At 42.0% G+C, this 13,864-nt stretch overlaps 1 protein-coding gene across 8 annotated transcripts in view; it reads right to left on the bottom strand.

The window, feature by feature from the left end:
- Window positions 1-13,864, bottom strand: part of RASAL2 (RAS protein activator like 2) — a 260,823-nt gene that overhangs the window by 24,166 nt on the left and 222,793 nt on the right. For all 8 annotated transcript variants that reach the window (XM_077275986.1, XM_077275987.1, XM_077275985.1 and 5 more), the window contains 3 exons: window positions 12,457-12,610; window positions 12,247-12,345; window positions 10,589-11,143 (listed from right to left, as the gene is read on the bottom strand). In XM_077275986.1, the coding sequence (XP_077132101.1) occupies window positions 10,589-11,143; window positions 12,247-12,345; window positions 12,457-12,610 (808 nt within the window). The remainder of the gene's footprint in view (window positions 1-10,588; window positions 11,144-12,246; window positions 12,346-12,456; window positions 12,611-13,864) is intronic.

The raw sequence follows: 13,864 nt of genomic DNA, 5'->3' as shown, positions 1-13,864 counted from the left end.
CTGAAAGCATTTGGTAATGCCAAAACCCATCCACAACGAAGAACATTAAAAATGAAGAACATTAAAAATGAAAAAGGTAAACGCATAAAATAAGACTTTGAAAAAAATGAGCAAATTAAAAAAAATAAGGTGCAAATGAAAAACGGGCAACAAAAAAACACCAAAAACTAAAAAGGAACGACTGAAATAAAGAATCAGGTGAAAAGTAAAGTTCTAAGAAACAATGTTTCGGAATTGTTAATTGATGAAGAAAGCAGATATTTATTTACAGCAACGGTCGTAACTTTTGGACCCAAAAATAGTGAAGGGCTTCTACAATCATCCTGTAAGTGAGAGGAGATTATAAAGACGACAGGAGGGTCTCGTATTCCCTCCCTGCACGTTCCCAAACTTCTGCTAGGACTCACGTGTTCTAACAAATGGCAGTGATGAAAGCCATGTGCAGAGACCGCTCACAGCGCAGCTCCTGACAAGTGTACGCGCTGCCCAAAATTGACAAAAATTATGGTGAAATTAAATCTTGCGATGTTGCAGAACAATCGGGTTTTTATGTGATGTTTCTATGAGCAATTACATCTATTCATTGTGCGTTGCAGCGATCTTTATGTAAACTACAGAAAAAAAAAGAAAGAAAGAAAAGAAAATAGAAGTCATTAAGAATTTACTGGTGAGAAATGTTCTCCGTCAGCCCGGCAAACACTTCCAAATGCTCAGCGTGTTAACTCCAAGATGTCAACGCAAGTAATCAGTAGCATAAAAATGGATCACAAAGGGATTAATCAGAAGATTAACTTCAACGGAATAATAATTTTGTTTTTTTCCCCCCTTTTTTTCCAAATGAACAAAAACATTTAGCGCCATTCAGAGTCACAAAGGAAAGTTTATGTCTTTGTACTTACATCGGCATAGAAATGTTAACTTCAGCAGCACTCACAACCTTAGAAATTTCAGTGTAGTTGCATTTAGAGTGTACCAATCCTTAACAAAAAAAAAACCCCTGCTGTTGGGCATTGGTCTTATCTACCTCTGATTTTGGTGCACATACTAGTCTATCTCCTAGGACCTGTCCCAATTCTCATGCTTGCTATATTGCCATCAATTGAATGGTTTCTCTTTATCTCCATTCTACCAGGACTATAGGTGCTGGACCAACCCTTTCATCTCCCAGCATGCCAATGTCCCGTGAGATGCCTCTTTGTTCTGCAAATCTCTACATATAAAAATGATGTTGCCCTCCAAACACTTTAAAGTGAATAGACACTACGCATCTCCTTTCAATCTGTCTGTTCACTGCCTGTTGTCGAGTCTAATCCATCTCTAGGCAGCACAGGGTGGATCTTTGCCTCTTTGCTCCTGCTCTCCTGTCTAACTGCATACAGGCAAAACAGAGGCAGGCTTTCAGTTCAGGCAAGGCATTAGACAAAAGCAGAACCAGTAGATGAAGGGAGATGAGCTGATAAGTTAGTGTTAGCACCTATAGTGCAGGCAGAAATGGCCACTTACAGAGCAGAGAATAGATGTTTTAGACTAGTATGCGAACCAAAAGCTGTTTTATCTGATTGTGGGGATGGGGTCACTAAGGCCATGCATGTATATGGGTTATTGTGGTGAAGGAAAAGTAAGATTTAAAGGAGTTAGCCTAAAATTAGAAAAAATAAATTGTCCCCCCACCAAATACCGTGCCATTCTTGCCTAGTGGTTGTGTTTGGTATTGCAGCTCTGCACAATTCAAATGGACTGAAACAAGAATAACGTGGTTTGTGGAGGCAAAGAATAGCAATCATCCAGTGCAACCCCTTTAAAAAATGTATTTTAAAGGAAAAAATGTAATCAAATGTGGTCATTATGAATTCTTTAAAATAAAAGGGACAAAACAAGCAAACAGTAAAGAAGCCATATGGCAAAGCAGAGTGCAGCGGAGAGGATGTGCAGGTATAAACAGATATAAATGTCTTACACTGATGCCGTGCGTGTTATGTAGCAGTGGTTAGTACACCAGGGACATTACCAGCGCAAGGTACAAATATAGCAGTGTGTCTATGGAAACATGGGGCCGAGGTATTATGCGCAGCTATTCGAGAACCGCTGTGTCCCTGAATGCTACCATCTAACAGGAAAGCGGCCTGAGAAGTATGCAAGGCATCACGGCTGCCATTATCCTAGCGCCATGCAGGAACCTGCGGTATTATAGCGTCTGCAGGCAGCGAAACGCTCGCTCAGGTCACCGGCACTAAAGTCACTGACAAGCAGCAATTACCATCTTCAGTATCGCATTTCTCGGTAAGAGATACGGCATTGCGCAGACATTTCTGTAGGAAAGTGACAAAAAGGGAAACCTCGCTGCTTTCTGCATTGGCCTGTATCTGAATAATGGCGCCACTGTAGAGAACAGTCTGTGGCTATCCGCCATACCCCAGACCAGCCATATACATGAGCGCTCAGTCGGGGCGAGTGTTCATGTGTTTTCAATAGGAAAAGAGGAGAAAGCCGCTGCCAAACAGCTCCGGAAGTGGTCTGTCTCCTAGGAGGGGAAAAGAATTGGGTGATAAAATTCAGCTAACTTTGTGTTCACTGCCTGTTGTCGAGTCTAATCCGTCTTTAGCAGCAAAGACTCAGATGATTTACAGGAAGTGGTGGGCGGATCTTTGTCTCTCTCCTCCTGCTCTCCTGTCTGGCAGACGGCATACAGGCAAGCTCTCGGTTCAGGGCAGGCAGAAGCAGTACATGGTGGGTGATGGACTGATAAGTTTGTTTTAGCACCTATAGTGCTGGTAGAATAATCATTAGGAGGAAATGGGCACTGAAAAGGAGTACATGGCCAGAGACTAGGGGAAGTTCCTAGTCATACCAGACTAGTATGTGCACCAATGGCAGTTTTATCTAGTTGTGGGGTATGAGGTCAGTAAGGCCGTGTGTATCTGTATAGGACTGTGACTAAACTCAGCAAGAAATGATATTCTTGCCATGAAAAAGAACAAAACCTTTATAGAAACCTAACAAATCTTAATTTAAGTCTGTGGGGTCCATCAGGATTTGCTGGCTCCCCTTATATATCTGCATGAGCTGCTGCCGAATTGTAGATGGAGCGTAAGTGTGCACTACATGTAAGCCAGTCCGCGGCCATTTAATATCTCCCTCCGTATCCATAGAATGTCATCGCCGGGAGGTCAGAGGTCTGCTTAGACAGGACAGAACAAGCTTTTCTAGGACTGTTCGTTCCCAATTATTAGCCAGTGTATGCATTTCAACCTTTTGGTGTCTTTCCTAACGGCATCTATTTTGGAAAAATACTTGTCCTCCTTAAAGAGACAATCTGAAAATGTAGTGTTAAAGGCAACGTTTCATAGGAGAAAAGTAAAAGAAACTATCGTAAGCATCATCTAGGAGAGGTAGCTATCTTATAGCTTCATTCTTTGCAAAAACTGGATAATATCAATGGAAGTTTCTGTATAAAAACGAAGGCAGGACTGGAGCTCCTAAACTTTACTGCTGCACTTCTTCCAAGGTTTCATTTCCACTTATCAAGCTCCCCCTCCACCTTTGGTTCATGGCAGTGAAACATTGGAAGAAATGTGATGGATTTCTGGCACAGATTGATCATATCCACAATCATTTGTTTTTGTTATAGGCCGTTGAATAAATGTATCTGCCTCAATCTTCTACATTTATACGTAAATCTTCTCCACAAGGTTCCTAAGATAAGACAAGACTCCCACAAATTGGCCACAAAATTCTCCTCTCTGATTAAATATTTTTTGAATGCAGTATGATGCAGGGTCTGAAACCCTGATTCCAGTGATGTATCACTTACTGGGCTGCTTGGTGCAGTTTTGATAGAATCCGTTTTCTCTGATGTAGATGAAGTAGTGACCTGAATGCTGAACCCTGTATAACCCCGCCCACATCTCTGATTGGCAGTTTCCTGTGTACAATGTCAGAAAGCTGCCAATCAGTTGTGGGGGCGAGGTTACACCGATTACCCTGACTGGCCTGCACGTGACAGCTAGTCCCACCAGTGACAATCTGATAATCTGCTGCTGATATTAGGCTGTGTTGTAGTTTCAATACAAATAGCATTTTAAGTGACACATCACTGGAATCAGGGTTTTTTGCTTTATGTTATGCTGCGTTCAGATTAAATCGAAAAACCTGTTGACACTTTCTCTTTCAGTCTTTTTGTTCCATGTCAGTATTTAATCAGAATATTGAAAGGAAGTCTGTCAGTAGAAAATGACTGTTTGATGGGGTACCCTTCAGTTTTACACCTATAATCAACCTTCCTTTTAATTGTCTGACAGTTCAGGAGAGAGAAGAGGGCGAGAGATGGAAAACAAGAGAACTGCTCAGCTACGTCAAAGGTGCACAAAGTGCATGAAGGACTGCAGCTGAAGCCGGTATGAGGGCGAAGGCATCCAACACCATTATCGGGGTCACAGACTCTGGCACTGTTATAGGTGATTTCATGAGCATGAGGGGCGACTGACATGGATATAAAATGGGGAGGTGTCATTGAAGGCGTCACCTCATGATGTGTTTGTTTGAAAAATGACATGATCGTGTGCAGAATAATAAAAAGTAATAGAGAAGCAAAAAATGCACAAGAATGAAAGATTTCTCATCGGTAAAAGCCACAAGGGATGATATAACATTCATTTCGGTGTGTAAAAAATCAAAGTCTTGCAAGCCTCATTCCCTCAAAATAAAACTGTTTTTGTTACACATGTAAGTCTAGGAACTGTACATTCTCATGCTATATAACTTGTCATTCATTAGTTTCTTCTTCATCAGCATTCTCACAGCACACTAGGTACAGGAACATCCCTTTCCTCACTTCCAAGTATGCAGTCATGCCGTGCCTTGGGACTGTGGACGCTAACCAGGTTTCTAGAACTAGGGGCTCCCTAGTCTATTCCTCTCCTCCGGATTACTCCTGAAGGGGGAGACGCTGGATTCACATGCCTTGCTATGCTCCTAAATCAACCCTTATCTGTCGCCTTCCCCACCCAGTGAGGTGGGAAGCCGAAGTGTAAAGGATAACAGCAGAATGTAAGTCCGCAAGGACAGGGTCCTCTCCCCTATGTACCAGCCGGTCATTGTAAATTTGTTTACTGTTAATTATATCTATAACCCTGTATCTAACCCCTTTCCTCATGTACAGCACCATGGAATTAATGGTGCTAGATAAATAAATAATAATAACAGTAAAAAGACAAACAAGGGAAGACTGACAGGGATAAACGAAAATAATTCTACAAAATACTCTCACCAAACAACAGAGTGGAACACAGGGGAGTTAAAGGACGGATAAACCCAATAGGAGAGGATGAGCACAAAGATAAAACTCTAAGAAAAAAATCTCCTGAACAATCTCCAAGCACCAACTTCAATCACGAACAACACCTCCAACTCCAGAACCAGGCAGTAAGAACTAACACTGCCAACCTCTAAGTGCCAGAGCAGAGTGGCCAACACTGAACAGCTAAGACAATCCAGGTAGGAAAGCTCCAGGAGCTTCAACTGAACAGATTAACTCTTGCACTACCATATCGCTAATGCTGGAAATGGATTACACTAGACAACAGGCAGTGGTCTGAAAATAAGATAGCAAGGAGACACTCGGCGGCCGGCACTTTAGAGTGAGTTTTCAGAAGTAACAACAATTTTTGAATAAAGTATTTGCTTAGCCCAGTGTCTATCACACAAGATCATGTCTGAAAGTACAGAGGGAATTAACGCTATTTTACATAGAGCCTTTGGTACTCTTCCCTACAAAACTCGTAGTGCAACATGCAGGTATATTCTTTTTTTCTTCTGCACATATAAATAATGGGGCAGTCATGATCTCCGCCAAGGAAAGTGAAATACTATATGTTGACCCATTAGAACAGAACTAATAATGGACAACAGACATTATAGGACGCACACTTGTATTACCAATCAATAATCATAAAAGGAAGAGGAGCTGCATACAATGTGTACTACCAACAATAATCCTCCAAGCTAATGTGCAGGTGTATCAAAGCCAGCAGAATTAGATATAAAATAAAAGGCTCCTCACTTCTCATGGATGTATTGCATTGATATTTTAACATTAAAATGGAAAAATAAAAAAAGCTGTACAACAGGCTAGGGCATAATGATTGGCTACTTCATTGGATACAGTGCTTTACTGGCACATTATGAAGTGAGACCGGCCACAATAGTGCAGCCTACAATATTTTTTCTTAAATCTTGTCTTGTTCCACACATTGCTAGATTATGTAAAAGGGGTTTACTTCCAAAAACAGCGCCACTCCTATTCACAGGTTGGGTGTGGTATTGCAGCTGGGCTCCCTTGGAGTGAACAAGGCTGAACGTTAATATTATTGGTGTTAATTTTTAAAGCAGTTCCGCCATGTTCTTCTAATCCTAGCCAACCCCTATAACATGGGTTTAGTAGATAAGTTGCTTCTTTTTACATTTAGTAAAATTGTATGTCGACTGTTTCTGAAGGAAAATGTGGAATCTGCAACTTTATGCTTAAAAATTAAAATATTGCAATTAGGTAGAACAGGAATCATGTATTATCCGACGATCTCATAAGTACAGTTTGAGCTTGAGCTACTAGTGGGAAAAGTCAGGGATGCTTATTTTACATAACTAAAAGGAATGAAATGTGCTCTAAGGCAGTGAGTAAACTAGCAGAATGCTTCGGTGCATCACAAGAGGAGCTTCCATCAGATGAAGTGTCATAGGATGTAAATACATCATTTTTGTTGAAATGTGACGGAATATAGGTACTAATATTAAGAGGTATTATTATAGTGATAAAGTGTAAGATATAAACAGATTCCAGCTGATGAACTACAAGTTACAGCTGATGGACTAGTTGTCGAAGGCTAAGTCACATCACCTATAGGCACTGCGGTGGTGGCCACTTGTAATAGCTACTGAACATTTATCACCCGGAGGAGACAAAATAGCTCAAAAATGGTTGAGAATTGAACGGGGATCTAAAAAGTTGAAACACAGGTTTAAAGAAGACCTGTTCTCAGATCAAAATTAGCCACTTTTTGCCCTTACTTTAATCCCACTCCTCCCTGTGCATACCAATTTTTATTTTTTTAACTCCGCCATACAGTTTCAGAAAAATGGGCTTTTCATTTAGTGTTAATTTTTTATTAGACTTTATTGAGGAGGTGTGGCTCGCGGGGGGTAACAATGCAGAAGACACGCCCCCAGATAATGCCGTGAGACACGCCCCCTTAAGACACTAAAAAGACTAATATCTCTGGAACCATATAGCGGATTTGAGAAAAACAAAAACAAAAAAAAAAATGATAACTCAAGGGAGCAGAGGGAATAAAATAAGAGCAAAATTTGGCCACTTTTGACCTGGTGATAGTTCTCCTTTAAGGATAGGTAATAACCATGAACATTGCAAAATGTGTCAGAGTAGCATTTCCCTTACCACAAGGGCTTCCATGTACCCGAAATATGTCCATTTCTTAACCCTTTGTGATACTGTACCGATATCTTCTTGAAATTTGTATCCATTGACTCCCATCACCCAGTTACGACGGCACACACGTACTTCACATCCCATGGTAGTTAATGTGCTTTCCCAATTAGGTGTTGCTATGGGCATGAAGGTTATTTATAAAGCTTTCTAATTGGGGAATCACCAACGCCTATTACATAAAAGCATTAGCGGACGGTGCCTTTACAAAGCCTATAAAATGTCCTTGCTGATATTAGCAATCTAACAGGAGCCCGGCTACGTGGCCGCCAGACCAATCGTTAAAGATTGTTGTTTTAATAAAACTTGCGTCATTTCTGTGTGTCACTGGAGAGTCGGGCAAATAAAGATAGTGAGAAATGCTCCGAGCGGAAATCTTCACTGGTTACCGAGCTGGAACATAACAGATCTGATATACGGACATCAATACAAATCTTTCCCAAGACTGCAATTCCTCCCGTGCATTACTGTCCGCCCGACTCAAAGCGCTAGGTCTCTGTCTCTTAAACGCCACAAAAAGCATCATTTATCTGGGGAGGCGTTACATATATCTGGAGATGGGAAACTCTCATTCAACTGAAGAACCATCTACACTAATAAAGTCTTTAATACATTCCCAACCTCATGGCGGCAAACTTTCGGAAGCGCTTACAAATACCAACTCCTGCCTGCAGATGATAGGAGTTGTATCATAGCACTTGTGGCGGTGATGGGCAAATGATACGACTATTACTCGGAGTTAGAGTTGGGCAAAAAAAAGATTTGCAGGACCCTGGTCCAGTGGCCATGTTGGTAGTCCGTGGACACCGGAGCACAACCCTGAGAATGTCCTTGTACCTATCGTTCTGGCGCAATGTCATGCATTCATCTGCTCATCAAGACACGCCAGGGATGCCGGCTGGTAGAAGAAGCTTCTGGTGGCCCTGGTCTACTGACGTGGCGGTAGAAGGAGCTTCTGGTGGCCCTGGTCTACTGACGTGGCCACTGGACCACGATCCTACAAATCTCTTTGCACAATGCTAATCCGAGTTCTTTTGATTATTTTGCCATATAATAGGGTGGTCTCATGAAGATGACCTCATTTTGAAATTAAAGTGGCCTGGTGATCAGCTGATCATCTCGGGTTTGGTATCTAAAATCCCTAACGATCAGCAGCCTTAGAGAAGGGACAATGCTCCAGACATAAATTTCCACCCACGTAATTCATCATTACAGAAACCCCTTCCATGATGGAATTTGCCCTAGCATGACATATGGAAAGAGGCCGTCAACTGCTTATAATCATTTATGGAACGCCATGATCTGGAAATTAAAGGGGTGGTCAAAGTTTTGCAGGCTATGGGCAGGAAAAAGGATAAAATAAGCATTAACCACCTATTTAATTCTCTGCTATTCCAGCAGTCCCTGCGGTCCTACAACGCCGACATCCTACACGTGACTGATAAAGACGATCACTGGCCTCAGTGATCACGTGTCGTATTTGGCAGCATAACCGTGGAGGTCAGTGAATGGCAGCAATGGGGATGAGAATGATACACGTGACGCCATCGCTGCAGAACTGGTAGGGACCGCAAGAGAAGTAGAAATGGAGCACCAGGCGACAGAATAAGCGAAGAATGTTTACTCTACTAGTTTATACCATAAACCCCAAAATCCCAGACAAAGACCTTATAGAAAAGATAGGATTTTTGGATAGCTTTATAGACATTATGGGATATGTGACCAACACAGGCAGAAGAAAAAGAAACTGGAATAGAGCTGAAGACCCTTAGACCTGAATGTTGTGGGTTTTTTTAATGAAATTCTTGCTTTTGCGATTTGATGGAAGATTTGAGGTCCACATTGTTCCAGACTGGATGCATCAAGTACATCTAGCCAAAGTATTCTCTACAGCAGACAATGGAACACACCACCACTTATTACTGCGTTACCGATGTCTCTGTCAAGCTCAACAAAAACATTCTTTGCGTGGTCCTACGAGCACGGAAACAAGGAATGACATGAGTTTAAGAGCCCGAGGAGCAACATCCATTTGCAACCTATTAGATTGTCTGAGTTCTTGCAAAACATTTCTCTTATTCCATATCAGAAGTTATCATTTTCGTAAAGTGCACAAAGTTAGAAAGTAGGGCAGCAAAAAAGATGGGTTCTGCTAAATCAGTGCAGGTTTTATTGTCGCTCCAGCGTCACAAGAAAACAAGCCCTCGAGGGTCGCACAAAAAGTGTAAAGGGACCGTCATTGCCTGTGGAAGTCACAAAGATGGCTACGATCCAACTACACTTTCTCCATGCAGTTTGATAAAGGACCCTCGAGGTCTGAAACGTCGCTTGTTTTCTTGTGAGGCTGGAGCTACAATAAAACCCGCACTGATTTAGTATCGCAGCGTCCTGAGTGCTGTCCTACTTAACGGATCTTCTTCGACCCGGTGGGACTTGCACCAAACTCTACATTACGAGTACAAGAGTGGCTGAAAAACACATCAGATAATCTCTTTAAGTATAGAAACACATTTCTGTCTCTTTCTAATGTACAAGAAACAATGTCTTATTTTATGTAAACAGTCATTGCTTGGAGGTAATGAAATGAAAAAGTAAATCTAAAAAACATTTAAAAATATCAAAAGTCATAATTACATTCACTACCAATGTTAGACTTGGGTATTTCAGAGCAAAAAGATTTGCAGGATGCAGCCCGGTACTCCGTGGCATCCAGACCACGGTCCTGCGAACCTCCTCGGCACGTGTGGGGATACCGGCATCCAGGGAACCTCTCCTGATTACTAGGCCCCATGACGTTGTGGTGAGACGCTCGTCATGAGGTCACATCAAGCCTCGTGACTCGCGGTGGGCATATAGTAAGAAAGGGAAGGCAGGATGCCGGCTTTCATGTGCAGGCAGAGGAAGTTTGCAGGACCTCGGTCCGACAGCGTGAATGTTGGACTAGGGTCCTGCAAATCTTTTTGCTTAACGCTAGTATTTTTTCAGACATTGCAAACCCACAAATCAATGCATGGCCAAAATAGGCTGTCAGGGTATGATGGAAGTTTAGATCTGCAGGTTTTTGGGCCGCTGTAATAGAAGGATTCTTACCTTGGCCCTTCCTGTACTCTGCAGGATGTGCACCAGGGCACAAGCCATCTCCTCCTTGTTGCGGACGCTGATCACTGGCTCCAGCACAGAACAAAGCATTGTATAGTTCACGGTAATAAATTCTGCAAACTCTTTGTACTGCTCCATGGGCAGAATGGTGATCGTCTGATATCGGGACTTGATCCGGATAGAAGGTCCCACCGTTTTGCCTTTGTTTATGGTGGGTGTGCTTACAGGGTACCACTTCTCTACAAACTGCCTGCCAGTCACACTGGCCATAGGAATGTTCACTAACCCCACATAATTGTTCTTATCCTTCTTCTTTTTCTTCTCTACGTCCTTGTAGATGTGCACGGTGATATTGTGTAGAGGGGGCAAACCATAAAACTCAAAGTGCTCTCCCCAAAAGATATTGTCTGCCTTGGTTTTGCTTGTGGTGCGTGCAAACAGCGTATCGTCCAGACAAAGCTCACAAAAATACTTCTTTTTAGGGGCCAAATCCTTGGCCTCGATGATCCACAGGCGCAAGACATTTTCTGCCCGACGGCAATTGTCCTAGAGGTGCGAGAGGAGATTAGAATATTTGTTTTGCAATTTTTTTTCTACAAGTGCAAGAAGCTATTTTCATTTTTCACAACAAAAATTGGACATTTTTAATCCAGCTTACCCCTCAAACATTTATACTGGTGGACCCTCAAGCAAGCATTAATGATGGCCATTCCAATCATTAATTGGTGAGGCTCCCGGTCATCCAGCACACCCACAATATACACAAGTCATACCACAAATAGGGTGTCTACATAAGGAGATTCCATCCAGCCCCTAGACCTGTAATGTCAATGTCAAGTAATATTGTATAATTCAGGCTGTGTATATGAGAAGTCCAAACAGCAATAGAGTAAAATAGAGCGTATTTTCACATCTGTCGTTTTCTTGTGAGTTCCTGTCTGACTCTACAACCAATCTCCTGAACTAATAGCATTGGATGTGCTTAAGATGTTATTAGTTCAGGTTACGAGGCCGATGATCGGGATGGGACATCTACGGATGCAAAAATACAGTTGCAAAATGGTAGTATGAATAAGCCTTAAAAGGGAAGATTGCCAAAATCGCAAATTATCCTGCCCTGAGCATAGCTTAGGGGATAAATGCCCATTGCTAGAGGTCTCAAATGCTGGGACCTCTAATAATACTCAGAATGATGCTCTGGAACCTCCAAAAATGGGGCTCTGCCGACTCCACTGATAAATAAAGTGGAGGTGCACTTGCTCAGCCTCTGGTCCACTCATGGGACTGCTGGAGAAAGCGGAATATCTCCATCAGTATCATTGGTAATGAATGTAGAGAAGGTCGAGCAAGCGCACCTTCACACCATTTAAGAAAAGGCTCTTGAAAATTCCCAATCCTGTGGTTCTTAGGATCGCTCAGGGTCCAAACATTGAGACCCCAATTTTGTGACTCCCTAAGGATAAGATATTTTGAGGAAACCTCTTTAAGACATCAAAAGCCAAAGAAACCTCTAAATGCATCTTATAACCTTATCTCACATAGTGTTACGTGGGGGGGAAAAACCCCTGCCTATTCCTGAAGATGCACTTAATTCAGCTATGGAAGGCGGGAGGACTTTCCACAGCCGTCTCATTTTCCTTTACGCTTACCTTGTTTGGCTGGACTGTTCGGCGCAGGTTTTCCATCCACTTATCTCTCTCGGCAGCTGAGGAGCAGCTGAAGCATTTACTACCACTGGAGTAAGTTACCTGGTAGACGTACAATGGGAAGAAAAACGCGAAGAAAGAAACCAAAGGTCACAAAAGAGACTGAAGACAATCATTCAATCTGCATCTCATAATAATACATATTCATTTTACCTCAAAACAGAAGTCCTGTCCCAGGATGCTGCTGTGTAACGGCTTTACCAAAATTTTATCCTCTGACCCCAGATCCAAAGCCTCCACTGCGCTACCAGGACTCAGCAAGGACTCATGAGAACGGGATTCTTTCAGTTTGGGTAACCCACGTGTTCTACATGGAGAAGACAGCCTCGTTAGCATGGCGGCTGGACATCATGACATAACACTTATGTAAGCTATGTTTTTACCAATTTGGTCTCGAAAAGATCACCGTTAAAGACCTCTAACCAGTCAGCCAGAACCATACTCTACAATAATGAGTGACAATCGGTGATCGTTGACTTATGAGGTAGCTATATCCAATCGGTGGCATCAGAAAGACAACTTTCTTCTTAATTTGCTCGTCTTTTCCCCAGGGAGCATTTTTTCTGGCCTCCCTATGCCAATCTGGTACGCTCCACAGAGACAACTGGTTCTTTACAGGGTCATACAGAGGACAGAGGGAGGCCTACAGCAAATATTAAAATGGGTCCTAATCATTTTTATTTTCTTTACAGTCTTAAAGTGTCCAAGTGTGTTTTTTTCTCCCTAAATCCTTCTCCATAATCCTTGGGCCATCTGACCAATGAGTTGCACAGCTTTACATAATCTGACAGTAATGGTGGGGCCCGGTCTCCCCATGGGCCCCATAACATATGCCCCATAGTCCTTTGAGACAGGTGTTAGAATTCAAGAACCATTTTTCCAATTGTAAAAAAAAACCTCCCAAATATTTTCACACACTTTTTCCTTAACTCAATTCACTTATCTATACCAAGTTGAAGAATGAATGTTACTTTGCATTTTTTTCAAGTCTCAGACATTTTATTTTAACTCTATCCCAATAAAAACCTAAAAGCAACAAAAATTATCATAATCATTAACAATAATTATCCTCATAAAAACACAAACTTATCCATTGAATGCTCAGTAACAAATTGCCCAGGATGACCCTAAGGCCTCTTTCAGATGTTCGATTTTGCGTACAAGTTGTGTCCATGATTTTCACGGATAGCAGTGATATGCTATTCATGTATCAAACTTTTTCCTTGGACTAAGAGGTCCGTGAAAAATGGCAGAGACATGTCTGATTTTAATCCGAGGTTGGATCAAAATAGGAAATGCAAGTCTGAGTCAATGAAAATATCGGACCGCACTTGGATGACTTTCGAGTGGGGTCTGATTTTCACGATTTGCAAAAATGGAGAAAGCGGAGAAACTTTTTCTTGTTCATAATCTCTACATGTACGATAAAAATCGAATGATACTCCGACCACACTCCGATCAGAATAATCGGTCTGTTTTCATACGTGGAAAAATCGGACGTGTGAATGAGGCCTAAACGAAGAGTAAAAAATGGCAAATGTTCTCACATCCCTCAGGGATA

This window comes from Ranitomeya variabilis, chromosome 8, assembly GCF_051348905.1.
Source record: "Ranitomeya variabilis isolate aRanVar5 chromosome 8, aRanVar5.hap1, whole genome shotgun sequence".
Lineage (NCBI taxonomy): Eukaryota > Metazoa > Chordata > Amphibia > Anura > Dendrobatidae > Ranitomeya > Ranitomeya variabilis.
This window is presented reverse-complemented; position numbering and strand designations above follow the sequence as displayed.